Source organism: Dermacentor variabilis, chromosome 8 (assembly GCF_050947875.1).
Source record: "Dermacentor variabilis isolate Ectoservices chromosome 8, ASM5094787v1, whole genome shotgun sequence".
In the NCBI taxonomy this organism is placed as follows: domain Eukaryota; kingdom Metazoa; phylum Arthropoda; class Arachnida; order Ixodida; family Ixodidae; genus Dermacentor; species Dermacentor variabilis.
The window spans coordinates 148,063,069-148,086,579 of NC_134575.1; the positions used below are offsets into that span (position 1 = coordinate 148,063,069).

General features: G+C 46.5%; 1 protein-coding gene across 1 annotated transcript in view; it reads right to left on the reverse strand.

Moving 5' to 3' along the window:
• Positions 1 to 16,995: 16,995 nt before the first annotated feature.
• The window catches only part of LOC142590661 (uncharacterized), a 94,653-nt gene continuing 88,137 nt past the window's right edge, over positions 16,996 to 23,511 (reverse strand). The window contains exon 6 of the mRNA XM_075703047.1: positions 16,996 to 17,525. Within this exon, the coding sequence (XP_075559162.1) occupies positions 17,461 to 17,525 (65 nt within the window). The 3' untranslated portion in view covers positions 16,996 to 17,460. The remainder of the gene's footprint in view (positions 17,526 to 23,511) is intronic.

Consider the following 23,511-nt stretch of genomic DNA (forward strand, 5'->3'; position numbering starts at 1 on the left):
TGGCACGCTTTAGCTCTGCCAAAGATTGAAATATTATAAAGAATGAATATTTGGGTTGGTACATGTTCTCTCCAGCAATGTGCACTTCTCATGTGCATCCAATGAAATGCTCAGGTATTTTGGTGGCTCACAAGACCATTTATTGACGAGTGTTGTCTACAGACAACATACCAAAATTTTTTTTTTTTTCTTGCTGAGTTTCAGTGTTGAGTACGGTCGAGTGGGAGTACGCTAAATGTCTTCGGTCAACACTGAATGACAGGCAGCAAGCATCATTTGTCGGTTTAGAGTGGGAACACTGGACAAGGAAGAAGTAGTTTGGCATGTGACTCACTGTCTTGTGAAAGCAAGGCCAGAGGAGACAGGCCGGCGCAAGAGGTGCAGCTGCAGTGGCGTCACACATTTGATGTAAAGCAAATGAAATGTGCACCTATGGTTCACATATGATGACAGATGTCTATACAAATTGAAAACAAAGCCTCAAGTGGCTTGGGATGAAGCCCACTTCCAGTTTTCTGCCTTGGCTTTCCCCCCCCTATTGCTGAAAAAAAATTTCTGCAAACTTTTTCTTTTTGTTTATTATGCTTATTTTGATGTCTTTTGCATATTTAAATAGCAAATAAACCTTTTTTCTTGGTATTAATGTCTTGTCAGAAAAGGATTAAGTGCCAGCAAACCGTGTCAGCTTAAACATCCATGAGCCAAACCACAGTACCAAACTTTTAACAAAGTTCATCTGTGCCCCAGAGATGGTGCCAAATTCCTCTCTCTTGGACACCACAGATGTGGTGCTAGACTTGTCCATACAAAAGAAAGCGAGGTCATCAGCATATGCAAATACTTCACTTCCAAGAACACTAAAACAATGAATATTGCTAGAGTGAATTATGCTTAAACACAGTGGTTCCAAGCAAAGGGCAAAAAAGTAATGCAGCAAGGGGCAGTCTTGCTTCACACAAGCTTGGACAGGTGACCATCAACAATCAAATGAGTTGAGCAATCACCATAGCACAGTTGCACTTCTTTAGATATACTGGAGCCGACGTTAGCATGTTCGAGAAAAGAAAACACAAAACAATGACAAACCCTATCAAACGCCTAAGCCAAGCCTACTTGGAGCATTGCTAGTCGGTCATGAAAACTGGAACAATGTTCCAATAGTGTACAGGTGATGTGTATGTTTGTATTGAGCAGTCTTTCAGATCGCAAGTCTGGTGAGAAGCAATAATTGACATTGGAAATTGTCAGTTTGATAATACCTTCACAAAATTTTATAGTCAACATCAGACAGTGTAACAGGTCTGTAAGCCTGAACAGATCGCAGTTTCTCTCCGTCGGTGTATTTTGGAAGGAACACTGTGTGGCTTCTAGTGAATGACTGTGGAAGGGTATATCTGAAAATCTCGAATTATACAGGACAAAAGGATTTAAAGCTTTTGTAATTTTTGCTTGAATTTACAATGGGACTCGGCGTTTTTGGCATCGGTAATTGACCAATATGTAATTCTATTTTTTGTGTGAAAGAATAACTAATGACAGCACACTCTTGCTTCAGTTAAATGGGTCAAAAAGGATGCAAAATATGCTACCAGACCATCATTTTGTTTATTAGAAGGGGTGCTAAACAATGTCGTGTAGTAAGCTTCAAATTTGGACACAATTTCCTTTATATTAGAGACCAAGGACCCTTTGGAATAAATATCTGGTATGAGTCTGCTTTTTACATTGCAGTAGTCGTTAAGTAAAGTTTCACGCGTGGGTTCCTCAAAATGCAATGTACGATTATGCTATCAAGCATAGGCACCTTTGTAGCATATTGTGTGAGGTTCCTGGAGTGCACATTTAGTAATTTCGTCCACATAAGAGGTGCTTAACATACTAAAATACAAAGGCTATATCAGTAAGGTCTTTTCGAATTTTCTATAGAATGACCTCACAGATCCAATTTAAATCGCAATTGTGCGAACTTCTTCTTTGAAAAGCTCCCAAGAGGGAAATAAAGGTACTCACCAGCCAAACAAGTCTTGAGTGCCAAGCACACACGAGTAAGTCTCAATTATTCACAAGTGAAGAAGTAAGTCGGCCTCTATCATCATAGCCATGCTGTGACAAATAATTGGTGCCCTGCCAGTGGAGCGAACAGCTCCCAAAATTATGCAAACTATAGACAGCCTCTTAGCTACACCGCAGTAACCTCTGCCCACGAAGATGACTGTGCTGTGCTGTGGAGTGTGCATGTATAAATTGCACAGAAACTGTATGCTGTACAGCTCTCATCATCATCTTCACCGTTGTACCCTTCCGTCCTTCCGCGTTTGTGCCAAAGCGATCATATTTACTGTCTACCCAGCGATATGAACTGACTGGCCTAGCTACATGTACTTCTGGATCATCTTCACTGTCCTCTTCCTTCCTCATTACATCCTATCTCTCTAATGCCCCCAAATGCCTTCCACACAATCTACACTCATGCCGACCTTACTGCCATTAAAAATGGTCTCTCTCTTGTCAACCGTAAGACTACTGGGACGTGAGCATTGCTTGACATTAATTGTGATAATGGCTGTTCATTTTTCGATAAAAATTCAAAAAGTAGTCGATATTTGATTTGCTTGTGGCACTACTCGATTCGGTTTCAAAGATTGCTATTTACACACTTCTAAAACCCTTGCAGTGTCTGGCAGTATAGACGAATGTGGCCGACTCAGTGGCACCGTAGACATAATGACGTCCTGCCAGAAATGAGTACTAGGCTCTGTAAGCCACAAATGGTCAATAGATGTGGAACAATGTCTCGATTAGGTGTGCACATTTGTTCCATGTCTCACATTCTCCAAGTTTCTGCAGATATGAAAGAATGAAGCACTTCACATATGTAAATATCTTCCATCTGTTCAAACAGCCATAGTAGCTTTATCTTAATTTCTGTAGGCTCAGAATATACCACAACACAGTGTTAGCCTCAAGCAAGGTTTGGGTACGGGCTAGTCGGTATTCCATGGTTAGCCACAAGCCAGAAATTCACCACAAATGACTAGCTTGGTTTTAGCTAGCGCTTGCAAGTCGCCATCCACACACGACATTTGAAATTGGCTGATCGAGCTTATGTCCTTGAGTTCACTAATATTCCCGAGATTATCTCTAGTCCAGTATGGGCAACCAGCGAGGTCTGCATGCAGAAAAACAGTAGAGGAACAAGCTTACAGGAGGGCAAGACAATATGGTAATCATTACTGCTGGTGGAAGCCCGGGCAGTACCTTGGCTTGAAGCAAATTAATCCTTTGTGGTGGAATACATCTTCCAAGGCACATAAGTGCACAAATTTCGGTTTTTTGGAAACGCAAGATTTTGTGGTGATGGTAATCATGATACACACGTGCTCCTGAAACCCATGGTACAATTTATTGCACATTGCCTTCAATTCTTTTCAAATTTAGCCTGCATGTTCCTATGTAAGACATTCATCCAGAATATGAAGTCAGATGCACACCAAACTATACGGAAGTGGTCTAGACATTTTAATGCCATCAGCTACCAACATAATTTACACGATTTTGGTTCATATTGTTGCATCACCAAAAATGACGAAAAGCAGCCGTGAGGTGCATTTCGAAAATCGCGTGTTGACATGAAAATTCAAGATGCTCCATCATGCCAACCTACGCAATGCAGCAGCTCTGCTTCTCTATGCCGATAAAAGTGGTTTTTACAATGAACATGCAGAGACAGCTACTCTTTCCATGTACACGGAGATGTTGGCTTCGTCATCACCTGCGGGTATTAACAAAATATGGGTTTCTCACTTTCGTAGTGTACCATACGGCAATATCAGCCCACGTGAAAAGCAACCATATCCATGGGCTGTCTTCTGATCTCGGGAGGATACAGTCACATGGTAGTGACAGTTAAGAAGGCAGCAAAACTGTATTAACGAAACGAGCGTTTTATTGGGCGAACTTGTGCCCTCAAAAACAGGCTACACTCAAAGAACAACAGTAGCGGCGAACACGATCGACGGTCGTCGAAATCTGATCAACAGGTCAAGCCCGTCGGCTTTTGTACATCAATCGTCGAATGTTCCAGACTAAACGCTGGGACCCGCGCGCCTTCCACAAACTTCTGCATTATTAGCGTCGCTCACACATGCAATCAGATTACACAAGGTTCGGTCACAGACAGTGGATGGAACCATCGATAACATTCCAGAAACTTCCGACACATGCAAACGCATTCTGCACTGTGCGATAACATTTGTTAGGCGGTGAAACGTGTCGCCCGATGAAGACAAGTACACGTGTCAATACCCCCCTCTTAAAAAAGCCTCGACCTGATGCTGCAAACGAAAGTTATAAAGAAAAGCACTCGTAGCAATGAAAACAACAAAATAAGGAAGTTCAGCGTCCGTAAAAGGGCTTAAGACGCACCACGTGGACCACTTCAGATCGTGTGCGGCGCCGCTGTGAATGCGAAATGCCGTCTGGCACGACATCATAATCCAGTGCACCAATACGTCGGACGACCTTGTAGGGTCCGAAATAGCGTCGCAGTAGTTTCTCACTGAGTCCTCGTCGGCGTATCGGGGTCCATACCCAAATACGGTCACCGGGCTGGTACTCGACGAAGTGTCGTCGGAGGTTGTAGTGTCGGCTTTCGGTCCTCTGCTAGTTCTTGATCCGCAGACGGGCGAGCTGACGGGCTTCTTCAACGCGCTGGAGATAGGTAGCGACGTCAAGATTCTCCTCGTCAGTGACGTGCGGCAGCATGGCGTCGAGCAGTGCGTCGGGTTCCTGCCGTAAACCAACTTGAACGGCGTGATATGTGTTGTTTCTTGCACCGCCGTGTTGTAAGCAAAAGTTACATATGGCAGGACCGCGTCCCACGTCTTGTGCTCGACATCGACGTACATTGCTAGCAGGTTGGCAAGGGTCTTGTTCAGGTGCTCCGTGAGACCATTCGTTTGTGGATGGTACGCAGTTGTCCTCCTGTGGCTTGTCTGGCTGTATGGCAGAATCAGTTGGGTGAGCTCTGCTGTAAAGGCCGTTCCTCTGTCGGTGATGAAGACTTCGGGGACATCATGTCGCAGCAGGATGTGCTCGACGAAAAATTTCGCCACTTCGGCTGCACTGCCTTTTGGTAGAGCTTTAGTTTCAGTGAAGCGGGTGAGCTAGTCCGTCGCCACGGCGATCCACTTATTCCCGGTTGTTGATGTCGGAAAGGGTCCCAACAAGTCCATCCCAATCTGCTGGAATGGTCGGCAAGGAGGCTCGATTGGCTGTAGTAATCCGGCTGGCCTTGTTGGTGGTGTCTTGCGTCGCTGACAGTCTCGGCATGTTCTGACATAATGGGCGATGTCAGCGGTCAGGCGCGGCCAATCATACCTTTCCTGTATCCTTGATAGTGTCCGGGAAAATCCAAGGTGTCCAGCGGTCGGATCGTCATGCAGGGCGTGCAATACTTCTGGATGCAGTCCTGACGGGACAACAAGAAGGTAGTTGGCGCGAACTGGTGAGAAGTTCTTTACGAGTAGGTTGTTTCGAAGCGAAAACGAAGACAATCCTCGCTTAAATGCCCTAGGGACAACGTCGGTGTGCCCTTCCAAATACTCGACGAGGTTTTTCAACTCCGGGTCTGCTCACTGCGGCGGCGAGTCAATGGGGGCGCGTGATAGGCAATCGGCATCAGAGTGTTTTCGTCCATCCGGTTACAGTGATATCATATTCTTGCAGTCTTAGGCTCCACTGCGCCAGCCGTCCTGAAGGAGCCTTTAAGTTCGCTAGCCAACACGAGGTGTGATGGTCGTTGGCAACTTTGAATGGCCTGCCATATAGGTAAGGGCGAAATTTCGCTGTAGACCAAACGATGGCGAAGCATTCCTTTTTGGTTGTAGAATAATTGCCTTCCGCTTTCAACAATGACCAGCTAGCGTAAGCTATCACGTATTCATGTCCGTCTTCTCCGGACTAGGATGGCACCGAGGCCTAGGCTACTGGCGTCAGTGTGGATTTCGGTATCGGCGTCCTGGTCGAAGTGCACAAATACGGGCAGCGACTGCATGCATTGTTTGAGTTCTTGAAATGCGTCAGCCTGCGGCATTTCCCACCTAAACTCGACGTCACATTTAGTTAGCTGTGTCAGCGGCTCAGCGATGTGTGAAAAGTCCTTGACAAATCACCTGTTGTAGGCACACATGCCAAGAAATCTACGCACTGCCTTCTTGTCTATGGGCTGCGGGAACTTTGCGATGGCAGCTGTCTTCTGCGGGTCGGGGCGGACTCCAGACTTGCTGATGACGTGGCCTAGGAACAGAAGCTCACCGTAAGCAAAGCGGCACTTTTCTGGCTTCAGAGTGAGCCCTGATGACTTGATGGCCTCTAGTACTGTCGCAAGCCGCCTAAGGTGATCGTAGAAATTTCAGGCGAACACGACGACGTCCTCCAAGTAAACAAGACAGGTCTGCCACTTCAATTCTGCTAACACCGTGTCCATGACGCGCTGGAACGTTGCAGGTGCCGGCCGGGCACAGTCCGAATGGCATGACCTTGAATTCGTATAGGCTGTCTGGTGTGATGAAGGCGGTCTTTTCGCAATATCTCTCGTCGACTTTTATTTGCCAGTAGCCAGACTTGAGATCCATCGACAAGAAGTGTTTTGCGTTGCAGAGCTGATCTAATGCGTCGTCTATCCGTGGTAGGGGGTATACGTCCTTCTTCGTGATCTTGTTCAGTCGACGATAGTCGACGCAGAAACGTAAGGTTCCGTCCTTTTTCTTCACTAAGACAACAGAGGATGCCCACAGCCTTTTCGAAGGCTGAATGATGTCGTCACGCAGCCTTTCGTCGACTTGCTCTCTTATAGCTTCACGTTCTCGCGGCGAAACTCGGTAAGGGCTCTGGTGCAGTGGTCGAGCGCACTATGCGATGCTTGGAGAATGGTGTTTGTCGAATCCTCGATGACGTCGAAAAGCAGCCTTTGTATTGCCAGAGCAGACTTCTGAGCTGTTGTTGCTTAATCATGGAGAGATTTGGATTAATGTCGTAGTCTGGTTCGGGAACCATGGTCGTTGAGGTAGATGCGGCGGAATCCAAGAGGACAAACGCATTACTGGTTTCCAGAATTTCCTCGATGTACGCGATCGTCGTGCCCTTGTTGATGTGCTTGAAGTCCTGGCTGAAATTTGTCAGCAACACTTCAGTTTTCCCTCCATGCAGTCGAGCGATCCCTCTTGCGATTCAAATTTCACGGTCTAGCAGTAGACGTTGGTCACCCTCGATGACGCCTTCTACGTCGGCAGGTGTTTTGGTGCCGACGGAAATGACAATGCTGGAGCGAGGTGGGATGCTGACTTGACTTTTGAGCACGCTTAAGGCATGGTGAATACGAGAGCTCTCCGGCGGTATCGCTCGATCTTCCGACAGCATTACTGGCTTCGACTTCAGGTCGATGATTGCGCCGTGTTGGTTCAGGAAGTCCATGCCGAGAATGACGTCTCGTGAACACTGTTGGAGGATAACGAAGGTGGCAGGGTAAGTCTGGTCATGAAGGTAATTCTTGCCGTGCAGATTCCAGTCGGCATGATGAGGTGTCCGCCAGCGGTCCAAATTTGAGGACCTTCCCATGCAGTTTTACCTTTCTTCAACTGGGCGGCGGTGTGTCCCCTCATTACGGAGTAATCGGCCCCTGTATCGACTAAGGCGGTAACTGCGTGGCCGTTGAGAAGCACGTCGAGGTCGGTGGTTCTTTGTCTTGGCTTGGATCTTGGTCTTGAGTTAGGTTTTGGCGTCTGATCACGGCTGCGTCGCGTCGACCTGTGGCTGGTATGTGGCGTTGTCAGGTCGTCTTTCGCGGGCGCAGTCTTTGCTTCCCGACTTCGTCGGGACGGTGGCGTGTCGTTATTATGTCGTTGAGATGGTCTCTTCGGCGTCTTCGGCGGCGGCGGAGGATCTTCGTCAGTTCAACGAACAGCAACCGCACCTCCATCGGTTGCTGGTTTTAGTTTTCCGGATACGGGCTCGCAGACCAGCCCCGGGCTGGGCCAGTGTATGGTCGGCGCTGCGGTGACAGGTAGCGGCCTGGTGACGGCGAACAGGACGGTCGTCGAGGTAGTCGGCGATATCGCGAGGTCGTTCGCCAAGCTGTGGTCGCGGCGCATTAACGGCGAACACTCGTAGTCCCATTTCCCGGTATGGGCATCGACGGTATATGTGACCCGCTTCTCCGCAGTGGTAGCAGAGTGGGCGGTGGTCAGGAACGCGCCAAATGTCTGTCTTCCTCGCGTAGCGGTGCTGGGCGACGGGTGGGCATGCTGGCAGCGGTGGCGGTGGACGACAGAATTGCGGCGTTAAAGGTCCCCGGCACGGTCGTGCAGGGGGGCCTTGGCGACGGGCGACGGCGGCGTAGGTCATCGCTTCCGGCTGGGGCTGCCGTGATTCTGGTTGCACCTCAGGAACTCCAAGGGATCGCTCAAGCTCATCTTTGATGATTTCGGCGATTGAGGCTACTTGAGGCTGCGACCTAGGGTACAACTTCTGCAGCTCTTCCCGTACGACTGCTCTGATAGTCTCACGCAGATTGTTGGTGTCCAGCGATTGAATTCCTGTGTAGTTGGTAGAGTTCGTGCGGCGGTTGAATTGTAGGTTCCGCATTTCGAGTGTCTTCTTGATGCTGGTGGCCTCGCGAAGAAACTCTTCTACGGTCTTCGGTGGGCTTCGTATCATTGCGCTGAAAAGTTTTTCCTTCACACCACGCATGAGAAGGCGGACTTTCTTCTCCTCGGGCATATCAGGGTCAGCGTGGCGGCACAGACGGTCCATTTCTTCAGTGAATATGGCAATATTCTCGTTAGGTAGCTGCACTCGGGCGTCCAGCATGGCTTTGGCCCTTTCCTTGCGCACGATGCTCGTACCGGTGCGCAGGAAGCCGCTACGGAACAGGTCCCATGTTGTCAAGGTCGACTTCCGGTTCTCAAACCACGTTCTGACGGCTTCTTCTAAGGCAAAGCATACATGCCAATGCTTGTTGTCAGGGTCCCAGCTGTTGAAAGTCGCGATTCGTTCGTAGGTCTCCAGCCAGGATTACGGGTCTTCAGTAATTGCTCCATGGAAGGTCGGTGGGTCCCGAGGTTGTAGAATAATGGGGGATGCTGGGGCAGCCATTGGGGTTGTTTTGACCACGATCTTCTTTGTCGTCTTGGGTAGAAGTCCGTGCTCTGGGGGCAGTCCTTGCAGTCTGCGGCTAGCATGCTGGTCTTGGGCGATGTTGGTTTTGTCCTCGGGCTTTGGGCTTGGATCGCCGCTTTGTGGGGGCGTTCGGTACATGAATGCACTAGCACCTCCACCAGATGTCACATGGTAGTGATGGTTAAAAAAGCAGCAAAACTGTGATTAACGAAACGAGCGTTTTATTGGGCGAACTAGTGCCCTCAAAAACAGGCTACACTCAAAGAACAACGGTAGCGGCGAACACGATCGGCGGTCGTCGAAATCTGATCAATGGGTCAAGTGCGTCGGCTTTTATACATTAATCGTCGAATGTTCCAGACCAATCGCTGGGACCTGCGCGCCTTCCACAAAGTTCTGCATTAATCGCTTCACGCACACATGCAATCAGATTACACAAGGGTTGGTCACAGACAGTGGATGGAACCATCGATAACATTCCAGAAACTTCCGACACACGCAAGCGCGTCCTGCACTGTGCGATAACATTTGTTAGGCGGTGAAACATGTCGCCCGATGAAGACAAGTACACGTGTCAATACGCAAAGGTTTTCACTGTAAAAGAAGAGCCATGGTTTGACCAAGAATATTCCATCATAGGACTTCCCTGCTCGATATGTGCCAGTGATATGACTTTGTATGTGTACCAGAGAATCTGCTGCTACATTGCTGGTTTCTGCGCAATGCACCGTTCAGGATCATAAGTGAGCTGGACATTTATGCTGAACTTTGACAAAGAGTGGCAGCAGTGGTGTTACACATGTTGCAACTCCATGGTGCATGCGATGAGAGCGACGAAAAATTGGGAGCATTTGCCAGTGCCCAAGAAAGGATTGAATAGCTTTAAGTTGGCCTTTACTGTTCATTTCGCTCAGAACATTATATGCACCACGGTGCAGTAAGCATATGGCTGCTCAGCAGGAAAGCTAATGATGACGAGGCTGCCTTTGATGATGACATGTCCTCCTAGCAAAATGTTGGCCAGCCTTTCCGAGGCACTTTATGCCTATTTATAACCTTTATACTATGTGGGCTACTCCATCTGTCAGCCCCCTTTTTGATATTGAATGTGTAGGCAAAGCACTCACAACAGCACCGGATGGCAGAACGCTACTCTGACTCCACTGCATAGCCCATTTAGCGGAGCTTGATGATGTGTCCACCTGGCTTCGTTTTTGCAGCCAAACGTGCTGCATGTTTCTTGGTGACCTTCTAAACATAGAGTTAGCAGTAACTCTATGCCGCTAACCCTCCACATGTGGGCAGAGTAGGTGCTGTTGATACCACGACAGCACAATGGCAGTAGTGCGAACGTGATGCGTCTCTAGTGAATTGCAATAAAACATAACTGAAGAGAAAACACAGCTCGATAGTGCATCTAGCATACTTGTGCTGCAAGAGCATGCAAATCCTTCGCGGCAAATAAAAGAAAGCAGGACACCGAACAAACTCCCGACATTCAACTAGCTGAAAACCTTAATCCTGCATTTCAAAGCACAAGTGGTTTGTGTTGTGCTAGATTGGGACCCTTGAAGCAAGTATCTATGCAAAAGAGGCAACCGCAGCACTCATTAGTTACGTGCTTCAGAATGATGGTTTGCAGCGTGAAAAAGACAGTGCTGTGCCCGTCTTCCTTGACTTCGCATTAAGTATTTTCGTACTGCTCGCCTCAAGAATACGTAGTTACGTGCATTGACACAGTACTGGCAATGCAACTTCAATTTTTCACATGCAAAATGTTTTGTTGCCAACCAAACTAGTGCATTGAATTTCAATGAAAGCTGTTTTAGAAGCGTAATGCTCAAACTTCAACTGGGCTATGCAGTGCACATCGTGGTGAAAAGAAACTCAGCATATTTCAGTTACAAATAAGTACACCTCATGAGAGTTGAGACGGCCATATCTTGGCCTGGGCCAGTTGGTGCTTGCCGAGACCATGTTATCTCGCATAATAACGACAAAACATGAAGACAACAAATACAAATAAATAAGTAGATAAATAAATAGAAAATACGAATACACAGGCGTAGCTTCCATGGCCCTGTAGGAGAAAGAGATTAACTTGCTGCATGGCATACCTGCCAACCTGAAGATTCAAAAATTTATAATTCGTAAAGCTATCGTGGTGGAGAGGGGGGGGGGGGGCGGCAGCACTTTTTTAAGGGATTTAACTTTTGTGACAAGCTTCTTACTAACGTTTTCACAATCGCAAGTGAAATCTGTGTCTTGGAGAGTAAAGAGCTAAAACTCCACTGAGGCACAATTTATTTTTGCAATAATTTTGCTGTTGCCAACTTCGCCTCTTTCAGACACTTCCCCGTGTAGGTTTGCTGAAAGCAAGTACCACTCTGGTGCTCCTTGACCATCAGCAGACCTTCCGAGTGTTTTCTCACACACAGATGAGCGAAACTACGAGTTTTGTTCACAGTGCACAATATTCTCTCACATTCAGCACTGCTGTTGGGAATGGAGAGAATACCCAGCATAACCATTGAAATTCTGTGGAACCTGGGCGATCCGTTGACACTTCGAACGCTTCCTAATTGCGACCAATGCACGTCGCACATTGGCTCATTCAATATGTTGGCTGGAACCTTATATGCTTGCAAGTTGGCAAACTTGACTTCAAGTGCGTTGATTGCTTCTTCTTTTGATTTGCCACTCTGCTGAGGTTGGATAGCAGGGAATGCCATAATAAAATGACGCACATTGTTGAATGAAGCAGTTTCCAGAGCTTGCACTTGAGCAACTTCAGCCATCTTGAGATTGACGTCTTCTTGCGGGAATTTGTGGCGAATGTAACCGCATGCTGCCATGAACACAAATGTACAGCAGAGAAAAACTGCTTTCTCTCAATGCAGCTCAGTGTCTCAACCACAGAGTAAGTTGTGCTACCGATGACTATGTCTTCATCACCTTTCTGGTTCTCAGCTGCTCCATAGTCAACTTCCAGCAATGAATGACATGCCTTGACAACACCTGGGCACACAGATTAGCCAGGAGATCCTCAAAAAGGCGGTTCAAGAGGCCCCTCAGTACATGAATCTAAGGAGCCTGTGCCTGAAGAAGGCAGTTTGCCTTCTCATAAAGTGGTATAACATTTTGGAGAAAGACAGCATGCCTTCTTAAGCTCCGATGACAAAAAAATAAAACAGGCGCTCCTCACGGGTCACGTGGCTGGCTTCCCCATAATCCTTGGTATGCAGTTTCAGTTTTTTTGTTTGAGGTCCAGAATGGGCTCCTTTCATCTTTAGCGAGAGTTCATCGCTGTCAGTGCTCTTTTTCCCAAGGCCTGCAGCAGTCTTGCGAAGATGTGCAGCACTCTTGCAGACTCTTGTGTAGCTCTTGCAGCACAAGTATGCTAGATGCACTATCGAGCTGTGTATTTTCTCTTCAGTCATGTTTTATTGCAATGTGCTAGAGACGCGTCACGTTCACACTACTGCCATTGTGCTGTCGTGGTATCAACAGCGCATACTCATATGTGGGTCAGCGCAGGGTTCTTGGGGGTTTGTGACAGTCATTGGAATTGGGTACGACTCCAAAAACAAGCTCTGCTTGTTGCACTGCTTTGTTTCAGATTAAAAAAAAAAGCTGAGTTGAGGTTTCCACTGGTTGAGCAGCCTCTTCAAACAATTTCCCTACTACAGTCAACGTGTCGGCGAAAGCTTCAATGTCTTTCTGACCTTGGTGTCATGCATTTTTTGGAACTCTTTCAGTCAATCTTTCTTCTAGGTAAAAAAATGTCAACCAAAGCCTCACCAACCTTCACAGGCAGACATGAAGCTCCTTTTTTGGCGGCCAAGTTGATGAGATGGCATGGGCAACCAACCCCTATCAAACCTGGTTGAGCCTCTCTCAATACAGTAGAAACACTTTTTCTTGCCGATCATGACATTGGAATTGTCCAAACACATAGCCAACAGGTTTCCAACAGGCATATTCCAAGACTTCATGTCGCCCAGAACCAGATTTGCAATCTTGTGACCCATCGCTTCCCCTTATATTGTCCTGAGGCAAAGAAGGCGGCTTTCGACTCTACTCGTTTCTTTAACGAAATATGCCGCAACAATAAGGTAAAGCTGTGTATCCCTATTGTTACTGCCATCTGGATCAAAAACACTTGCTGTTTTAGGGCATCCAGCAAAGAAGTCTCCACGTTGGCAGGCATTTCCTGAACAACTGAGGTCGTCTTTGTTTGTCCACAGGCGCACCATTTTGCTTCTTTGCACTTGGGAAATGTCTTCCGGAAAAGCGGTACGGCATGATCGCTGACACTCAGCAGGATGTTGTGTTCAGCTAAAGATGCCATGAAGAGGCACTCTGCACGAATCACACCGAGGTCGTTGTCGCTGTGTGCACAACTCGCTAGGCTTGGCTGGCTGTCCGCAGCTTGCACATATCCCTGATGCTTTTTCGACGCTATGTGGACCTTGATGTCACACTTGCTGCCATGCAAAATGTTCCCATCACAGGCACATGTGGTGCAGAATTCAAACTTCTCCCCTTTCTTTGATGGCACGAAGCACAGAAATTCTGCCATGTACAATTTCAAAAACACTTAGAAGTACTGTCGGGGTGTCGAGCCTGCCACTGTACTGCGAAGCCGCTACAGGCTGGAGTCGCACTGTGTCTGACGCGGCAGCTAGTCACACAAAAGACGAGGCCAACACTGCAGTGAATGAAGCTGACAAGTCCAAACTCTCGCACTCGTACACCCGCGTGAACAAAGGCAACAGCATGGAAACAGGTTTGCGGAGGTGCTATCGAGCTTTGGATATGAATTCGTGACACCCCTAGTAGACGACCGATGTCAATACAACCTTGCACCTGCTGATAACGAGGGATGGATGTTTTGAGCGTCCCCTTTGGAACGGGGCAGTGGGTTGCGCCACCAAGCTCTTGCTATACATACCATGCATACGTACTGCCCTCTTGTGGCTGCACAAAGTACCAGGGTGTAGTTTTACTACATTTTCATGTTTTCTTTTTTGCAAATAAAATGTTTTCCGTAAAATTTCAAGCAAGATTCGTAAAATTGTAAGACTGCTCGAAATTCATACATTTTATGGAAAATTCGGAAGAGTTGGCAGTTGCTTAGTTGCTGGTGGAAGTCGACAGGCTGAACTGTGACAGCTCCATGCACAAACTCTCATCCAGTTTCAACTCGCATCTACACATGTCAACAGTTGATAGAACCAATCGGATAGAGACTTGTTTCAAAGAGTGACAAATTTAGACATTATGGCCCACTTTGAGGCTACAATTATTAAAAATTACATTGCAGGCATAACATCCCGAAGCCGCAAAGTGGGTTATGGCAAAGTGGAGCACTCCAGGTTAAGTTTATGCGCTGTTTAAACGATGGCACACGAGCGTTTCTTGCATTCCATCAGAATGCGGCAGCGGAAGCTGGGCATTAAATTCGTGACTTCGTTCTCAGCAGCACAACCAGTGCCTCCTCTAACTAGGCGCCTGCAGTGTCACTTGCTATGACAATGGAGGCGCCCCGCAATATTTGTGAGCCGGCGCCGCGGGATAGCGCTTCCAACCATACCGTACTATTGTATACCGCACCAAGGCATCTCGACGTCAGCGCTGTACCACTGGAGTCCCGTAACTCCCGCTGGCACAGCTTGCTGCCAGCAGGTCAGGTCGGTAGCTTCCACGCTTGCACAGAACGTCGCAGTCTAGTGAGGCCCAACTTGATCGAAAACTGTTAAAACACTGGGCACGACCACTGGTTTCAGCACCCACTCCTTAGATCTTGCCTGAAGTCAACAGTGTGGAAGTCCTGACTGCACCTCACTACAGAGCACTACAGGGTAACTTGGTGGCACTTAATCCTTACCCGAAATTCCCTGAGCCACTGGTCACACAAACTACTGTCGGACAGTATGTCATGGAAAGACACGTCCAGGTCTGTTTTTCTCCGACTATGTGAGCAGTGTGGCATGCTGCAATGGCACATTACCGAGCAAAACGTGTGGCGATAAGCTGAGTGAACAAGGAAATAGCGTGAATTTTGTGTGCCTATGCATTGATCACAATAGGCGGACGTTGCCTGCTCGAGTTTTATGGAAGGTGGCACAGCCTCCGGTGTGTTGCAAGCACCCTCCGCGAGGCCACTTCAGTAACCGTACCAAGTGGACAGGTGTAAAAGGGAAAGGGCAGGTGGTCTTTGGCCCACGTTGCAAGCATCTAATTAAATGGGTTGCTGGCACAACATAGCCACTGAGCCAACATGGCAGATGTCTGAATGAAAAAAAAAAAAAAAAATCCGGTGCCCTTTTATTCTGTGAAGGATGACCAGTGGAAGCTGTGTATGTGGGCCCAGTAAGGCGAACTGCACCTCCGCTGCAGGTCGGCCCGGCATTGCACTATTTTCGGGATTAGTGCACGTATGTGGAGTGCTTAACACCTGCTTTCACCTTTGCCACAGGTCGACCCGGTAATTCACTATATTCAGTATTTTGTGCCTACACACGGTCATGATCTAGAGGGAACTAGCCCTTAAGAGCTTTGCCGTAAAAAAATATTGCAGATCCCATGCACTGTGGGAATCAGTGTAAGCTTTCTGAGCTGTTTGTGTTGACTGATGAAAATTAGCGGTGATGTTGATGGCAAATGTTTAATTTCTTGGACGTTCAGTCCAACATGTGAATGGTGAGTTAATGTTAAACATTACCTTGCGTGCGCCACTGCTGTTTATCTGCTAGCATACAGAACACACAAGGAGAGGTGTTTGCTTGAGGCACTGTAGTGCGCCATATTTCATAATGTCTGAGAGGGTTGAGCATTATCATTGCCTCACATGGCAGATTGCATCGTGGCAGAAGTATTAAATTTTAACTTAATTATGGGGCAGTACATGCCAAGACCACAATAGGATTATGAGGCAAGCCATAGTGGCAGACTCCAAATTAATTTTGACACCATGGTGTTCTTTTTTAACGTGTCTCTAGATCTAAGTGCATGAGCGTTTTTCTTATTTTGCTCCCGTCTAAATGTGGCTGCCGCGGTCGGGATAACATCCGCGACCTTGAGCAATGACATAGCGGCAAAGCTACTACAGGGGCACAGAAGTGTTGATGTGACATGCGACTGTATCCATAGTGTCGCCTACACCCTGCGGTGCACTTTAATTAATGCAGCTCTGCTTCTGCATGTCCTGCATAAGAAACAGCAGAAACATACCATACCTTGGACTTCAATTTATCCTGTTTCCCCTTAACCACTCTCGTGTCTAGTAGTAGCGTTTCCTTGCCTTCTCACGTCACCTTTTCTTCATCCCCCCCCCCCCTCCCTCGGGTATGGGAACTACAAGCAAAGAGTGGCAAAGATGCTATTCCCTCGTTTTGTGACTGCGTCGGTTATACCCATACCCATTCTATCTAGCTTCCCTCTGGACCTGCACGTTGGTAGAAAGTTAAGCGCTGCAATTTCTGTAATGCTTTTAAGGGGGTCATGTATAATTACAGCTGTAAAGAAGCTAATGTGGCAGCGCCCAGGGAACTCCAGTGGGTACTGTGCACATTCGAGGCAAGGCAAAGGTCCTACAAATTTCTCGTGTCTCCTTCTCTGTCACGCTCCTTCCATGTATATATACACACTCTGAGCCACCACCGACGTGGCGTGCAAGACAGCAGCAGCTGCGGGAAAGTTGAAGGAAGAGGCAAAGAAAGCATCACTTGAAAAAAAAAAGTACAAAAAGCTCGCACTTATGTGCTGATAGCATCACAGCGACACACCCTACGCATATAAACAGAACACAGGGCATAACGGCTGAGTCACTCATTTATTGTTGGCAAACTTACAGAATTTGTCCCTGAAATCTCATGGACGAATCACTCATGTTGAATGATGTTATTCAGTCTTGCTTTGGATACACTGCTGCTGAATGCAGTTACGTTCAAGGTTCCCATCATGAGCTGAGGCTTTAGGATTGCCATGCCAAATCAAGGCTCATGCATGTGAAATGTGAAATCTGGCATGATTTCAATGACATATTAAGTTATCTCATGCTAATTTGAGCAGTGAGCACTTTCAGCAAAACAAACTTGTGCAGAGTTTTACTCTGAAACTCACTTTAAAGAGACCTTCACAACGAAAGCGCAGTAAGAAAAACGGGGAGTGACATACAGGGACAGGATGGCGAAAAAGCATCACAATGTCTTCCATAACAGCAGAAGATATTCTTTAAAAAAAGAGGGTGAGTTTTGAGAGTAACGATCATGGCTGCGGTCACGTCTTCTTTCCTAGCGCTTTGCTGATGCTTTCTGCCTTGGCCTTCCGCTCCGCCTCTTTCGCTGCACCATAAACAAGAGGAGGCAATGCCATTACTCATCAGAACCTCAGCAAAATCATGGTTAGAACTTTCTGTGAAAAAAAAAAAAAAAAAAAAATTTCAAGGCTGATTTAGACTTTAGAAGCAGTAACAAAACATATTTAAGCAATAAAACAGGTATTCCACAGTAAACCAACTTTCAACATGCAGAGACAAAAAGGATCCATAAAAATATAAGATAGAAAAGATAACTTGAAAGGCTAAACACACATCTTAACAGTATGCTTTGCCAGAAGCAAAATACAATAATTTTTAACCGCTTCATAAAATTTATAAGGACTAACAAAAAATATTTATAACGACCAACTTTTTTTCATGCAAGGAAAGCTAACTGGCCAGTTTATCGAATACTGCAGTGGTAACGTGAAAAGCTTCATGGAACACTTTATCAGAATTTTTCTGCCTTAGTTGCAATTGTGCATAGTCCTATAATGGAAAAACTGATGTGAGAGTGCAATAGTGACTGTAAGCTGGCATTTTTTTTTAATTCTGAGGTTTTATGTGCCAGAACCACTTCCTCATTATAAGGCACACCGTAGTGGACTACGCAAATTTCAACCACCTGAGGTTCTTTACCGTGCACCTAAATTTAAGTACACGGGTGTTTTTGCATTTCGCCTCCATTGAAATGCGGCCGCGGTGGCCGGGATTTGATCCCGCGACCTCCTGCTCAGCAGCCCAACAGCATAGCCACTGAGCAACCACGGCTGGTCTGTAAGCTGGCATGAGAGGGAAGCGGATGACGAGTGTGGCCTTAGCTGTGAGCAAGTATTCTTTTGTTTATTAAGCCAATGGTGAAGCAGTTCATGATTGAATTAATTCTGCAATTACTGCTACTGCTTTCGTTACTTTCTGTCCAACTACTTGGCCATATACAAGTCAAGTTCCTTTTAGTCAAACATTTTCTGAAAGCAAAACGATGCGCTTACACATGATGTGTAGTAGATTAAGCACCTGTGGTGGGAGTACAAGTTGCTATACATGTATGCTGACTCATTATACGAGTGCTGCCTTATAATGTGCCATTCAGCAAGGCAACCACAGTAAGCAAAGTCTGGCAGTGCTTGGGAAGAAATCTTCACAAAAAGAAAGCAATGCAGTCCTTACACAAGACTACATAAAATCCATTAAATCAAAACTAAAAACAAGAAAGAATTAGCAGACAAGTGAAATCGAGAAAACAGAATCTGGCTGGCCACGCATAGACCAGATGGAGCCTTTCCAAATTGGTGCCAATAATATTCTTGAGCCTTTTCACATCTCATGGCACTGGACACGTTGGCATCTATGGTCAACAGCTTGCCAACAGCATACTTGCCACTGAGTCAAGACGATTGATCCTAGTGCAAGATTTGAAGCCAGTTATTCGAGAAGCCCATAATCTCTTCCGAACCTTTAATAAATTAGTTCCCGCAATTTCAGCAACATAATCAATTCCACTCAATTTCACTTAAAAAGCCAAAACTGAACTGTGGAACAGTGCAACTATCACACCCATGGAGGTACAATAGGAGAGGTGACCAAACAGGCCGCTTTTCATGACTTCTCTCGAGTTGCCGCCGCTTTGCGCAAGGTGTAAGTCCGGGTCCATTCTGCAGCTCTGCTGTATGCCAAAGTAGGTGGTCATGAGCACTCAAACAGTACGTTTATGTCTCGGCTGTTTGAGAAATAGCTTCATGTCATAGTGTCATACATTAGAGAGGTGCCAAATGACATTTCCATCGCTTAAAATAGACAGATTCCCTAATGCAGAGTGACTGCAGATATGTCACTTACTTCTTGCTTATTTACATATTTTAATTCATTTACATCTGCTATGACATTGCGCTGCTAAGCACGAGGTCGTCGGATCCAATCCCGGCCATGGTAGCTGCATTTTGGTGGGGGTGAAGTGCAAAAGTGCTAGTGTGCATTAAAGATCTCTAGCTGGTCAAAATGAATCTGGAGTCCTGAGCCGTGGTGTGCCTCATAATCATAGTGTGGTTTTGGAACGTAAAACCCCCAATTTATCTTGTTGTATATAGGTTGGTTCTGGGGACTAAACTGTGCCACTGCTGACAGTTGAAACGAAGTGTTTTGTTTGTTCACGTTCAAGTAACTCTTTGACAATAATGAGAAATACTTTACTAGCATATACAGTCAACGTCTGATTTTTCAGACTACCTAGGGGCCGTGAAAACATGTGAAAAATCGAGCAGTTCGAAAAAATGAATGCACGCCTTTTACAGCTCCTAAAGGCTTAAATCGCCACAGGCACGTCCAAAATAGCTCTGAAGCCGGCCTGCCTGTACACTAATTAGGCATACCGGTGCTCGTGCTGTGACAGGAGACGGCTGGTATACGCGTGCATAATTAAGGAATGCATACTGTGTTCCATGACAATTTCCCCTTCCCATCCTTGGTATGCTTCACCGCAATAATTTGCGTATGCTTCAGTTTAACACAGATGTATTGAGGCGAAGCTGAATTTCAGAAACCGGCACTATGCAATGCGTCGTGCTTTCAGAGCTTCGAAGCCAAACCATAGGTGAGGATTGCAAAGGCGAAGCCAGCGCTATTACTGACAGCAGCAAATTATTTCAATGAAAAGCAGGGCACCGAAAAGCAAGAAGCTTGGTAGCGAATGTCGAAGCAGGCAGGCCTAGCGTTTTGGTGGTGGCTATGGCTGCCAGTGGGTCTGCGTGCGAGACTGCCTGTTCGATGTGGTGAGCATAGTGCACACAGTGGGGGTGTAACCATCTATGGGGGGCACCAAGTCTGCCCCATACCTTTACTCCGTTGGACCTGCCCTGTCATTGTTTAAAGTGCAGGGTTATGCCACATAGGTTTTTGACGATAATGGCAGTCGAGGACCTCTGCTGTCACGTTCCAAGAACTGTTTACTTCCCAGCTTTAGCCCCCGGAAAGCCGGGGATCAAAGGCAAGTTGTTATGAGAAGCAAGTCATCGCTTCATTCTCATTTTTGCATCCACTGCAAAGGTTGTTTTTCAGGAACTCAACCAATGCTTCCTACGGAGGCCAAATTTCAACAGTATATCTGCTGAAGACAGGGAATGTCAAAATCGCTGTATTTTACCATCTGGGACCCTGCAGGACTATAAATAAGTTTTCCAGTCCAGTCCAGTTACGACCAGGGGCATCCAGAAAGGTGGCAAATATAATTTAATTAGTGATCTGCAGTTAGTTTGACGATGTCACCAATTTATTTTAATGTGGAGTCTGATAGTTTGCGGGCCAAGTTGCGCTTATTGACGCAGGTCACCACAAAGCGCACAAAGCTTGGTGGCTGTAATGAATGGCTAGACTGGCTTCAGGAAAATGAGATAGGAAGATCAGTTTATCAGGACTACAAGTATTAGACATTTTGGAACTTGTATGGGTTCCTTGTCCATAATGCCGCAGACAAGGCATCGCAATCAGTTTATATGTGTATCGCGTGATGTAGAGAGCGAAGATAAACTTGGGGCAGGGTACCGTCGATTGATATGTACGTTGATAGTGTTTTCTGTCGCTTGTATATGCAAGGACTCGAGCAGCAGCCTCGTGGTCACATTATTTCTTTCCTAATGATTCAAGCATTGTCCCATTTTATCATGTGTTTGCACTTGTGCACATGTTCTGCCAGTGTGTTCGACACATGACTATTTTTCTCGACATCGCGTTTATGTTCTTTCAATCGCCTTGTGAAATTCCCAGTTCCGCCGATGTAGGAAAAGGTGCAGTCATTGCAAGGTGTTCTGTATACCACTCCCGGGAATATGTCGTCTGCTACTCAGTCTGTCACATTAACGACTTGGCTCCATAGCTTGTTTGCTGGCACATGCACAACACGCATGTCATATTTTGAAAAGACGCGGGACAACATTTTGCTTATGCAGGGCACATACGGAATGATCATGTGTTTCTGGAAAACTATTTTCTTTGGGCTTGTTGATCCACACACATTTTTTAACATTGGCTATGAAAGCAGCAGGATAACAGTTTGCAGACAGTTCCCAGCGTATAGTTTATAGCTCCTGCGGCCTTGCTTCTTGAGTGGAGCATATGCGTGTCACACGGGTCACGAGGAACGAAACCACCGATGTCTTATGAGTGACCGGGTTGCATGATGCGAAGTCAAGATAGCGACCCGTATGAGTCGTCTTCCGGTAAACAGAAAACGACAGGCTGATGTCAGAAGGGCATATTAGCACGTCAAGGGAAATTTACTTGCTGCTACTAGCTTGAAGGTAAACTGTATGGCTGATTCTACACCGTCCTTGCAACGAATACGAAGGCATTTGTCGATGTAGTGTACAAAGGCTTTCGGTGTGGGCACGAAGTCAGCAAGAACTTTTCCTTCTAGTGCCTCCGTCAAGAGATACATAGTTGATACCGATATTGATGCACCCAAGGCAGTCCCTTGCTTATGCTTGTAAATCTTTGAATGGTAGGTGAAGTATGTGTTGCTCAAACAGAAATGAAGGAGCTCACATACCTCGCATGGATCAATAGGCGTCCTGTGTGCGAGGGAGGAGTCTTTAGACAAGGCTTCCTTCCAAGCAGCTACGGTTAAGTAGACAGGAACGTTCGTTAACAACGGGGTGACGTCAAACGAAACCATTCTGTCTGGCTCAGTGATGTTGCACACTCTGTCAACAAACGCTGATGAGTTTGGAATATGGGTCTGGGTGTTGCCGACTAGCGGACGTGGCACTTGGTGCAGCTAGCATGAAAGCCTTTGCAGTGGCGACCTGGTGAAGTCGACAATTGGCCACAAGGAGACACCTGGCTTATCAATCTTAGGGAGACTGTGTATTGCAGTAGCCAAGCCGTTGGTGCACAATAAACGGTAATGCAATCTCTCATGCTGAGGAGACACCACTGGGAAGGCGCTGGAGAGTACCTTCTGTAACTTGGGCTAGAAGCTGCTGGTAGGGTCCTCCTTTAATGAGGTTTACGTTGCTTCATTCTGTAGCATGTCCAGCATTTTCTCATCGTACGTGCTATGGTCGAGTATAACTGTAGCATTTCCTTTATCTGCCCGAAAAATTGCTACGTCCTTATTGCGTTGAAAGCAATGAATGGCTTCTTTTTCCGTAAACGTGAGATCGGGTGCCATGTTACGCTTCCACCAGGAATAAAGCACCCCAGTCACTCGTGTGCGCGCTTAATCTTGTACATCAGGTGGAAGCTCGGCAACTGCTCATTCCACAACACAAATCACCTTGTTTGGATCAGAAGCCGAGATTGTGTCAAAGTTCATTCCATGGCGCTGTAGTTTTTTCTGCAGGGGTAGGCTGGTAAGAGGCTGGTAGAGTAGGCTTACTATGAACAATGACTGCCTTCGGTGGCTTCGAGTTGGTTTCTGTTCTGTGCTCTTTATCGGGTGGCAGGAAGTATGCTTCCCGCCTGTAACATGTTAGGATGAAGTCCATCTCAACTGTGTATTGGATGCTCAGATGGGAAAATTGGAATATCATAGCGTTCGTGTTCGTTAATAGCTAAATATCCGAACTCGTATTCCGGTACTTCTTTGCAGTTAACAAAACACAGATGTGACGTATATTTCTGTCGCTTAGAGATAATGAAAATTCGTTCCCAATTGGGGGCAAGCGTAGAGTTTCTAAATAAATACCTTAGAGGGGAAATTTGGCGCTAGTGTCTACGGGGGTTCTCCTGAGCGTTGCCTCAACCTACATGGTAATGATGGGAAGTACAGGCTTCGGATTGACTTCGATCTTAAGACTAGCGCCGTTTGCTTGTGGCGCAGTAAACAAACCTATACTCATATATCATCGCATAAAATCCGATTTTATTTCTGCAGTGTCTTATAAAATGCACAACATGCTACATAAATTATGTATGACTTTGAGACTGAAGCATGGTTTACTATGGTTTACACCAGGACACACCAGGGCATGCATTCTTGTGCAATTCCGTTCCCATTTAACGCCAGAGAATAATAA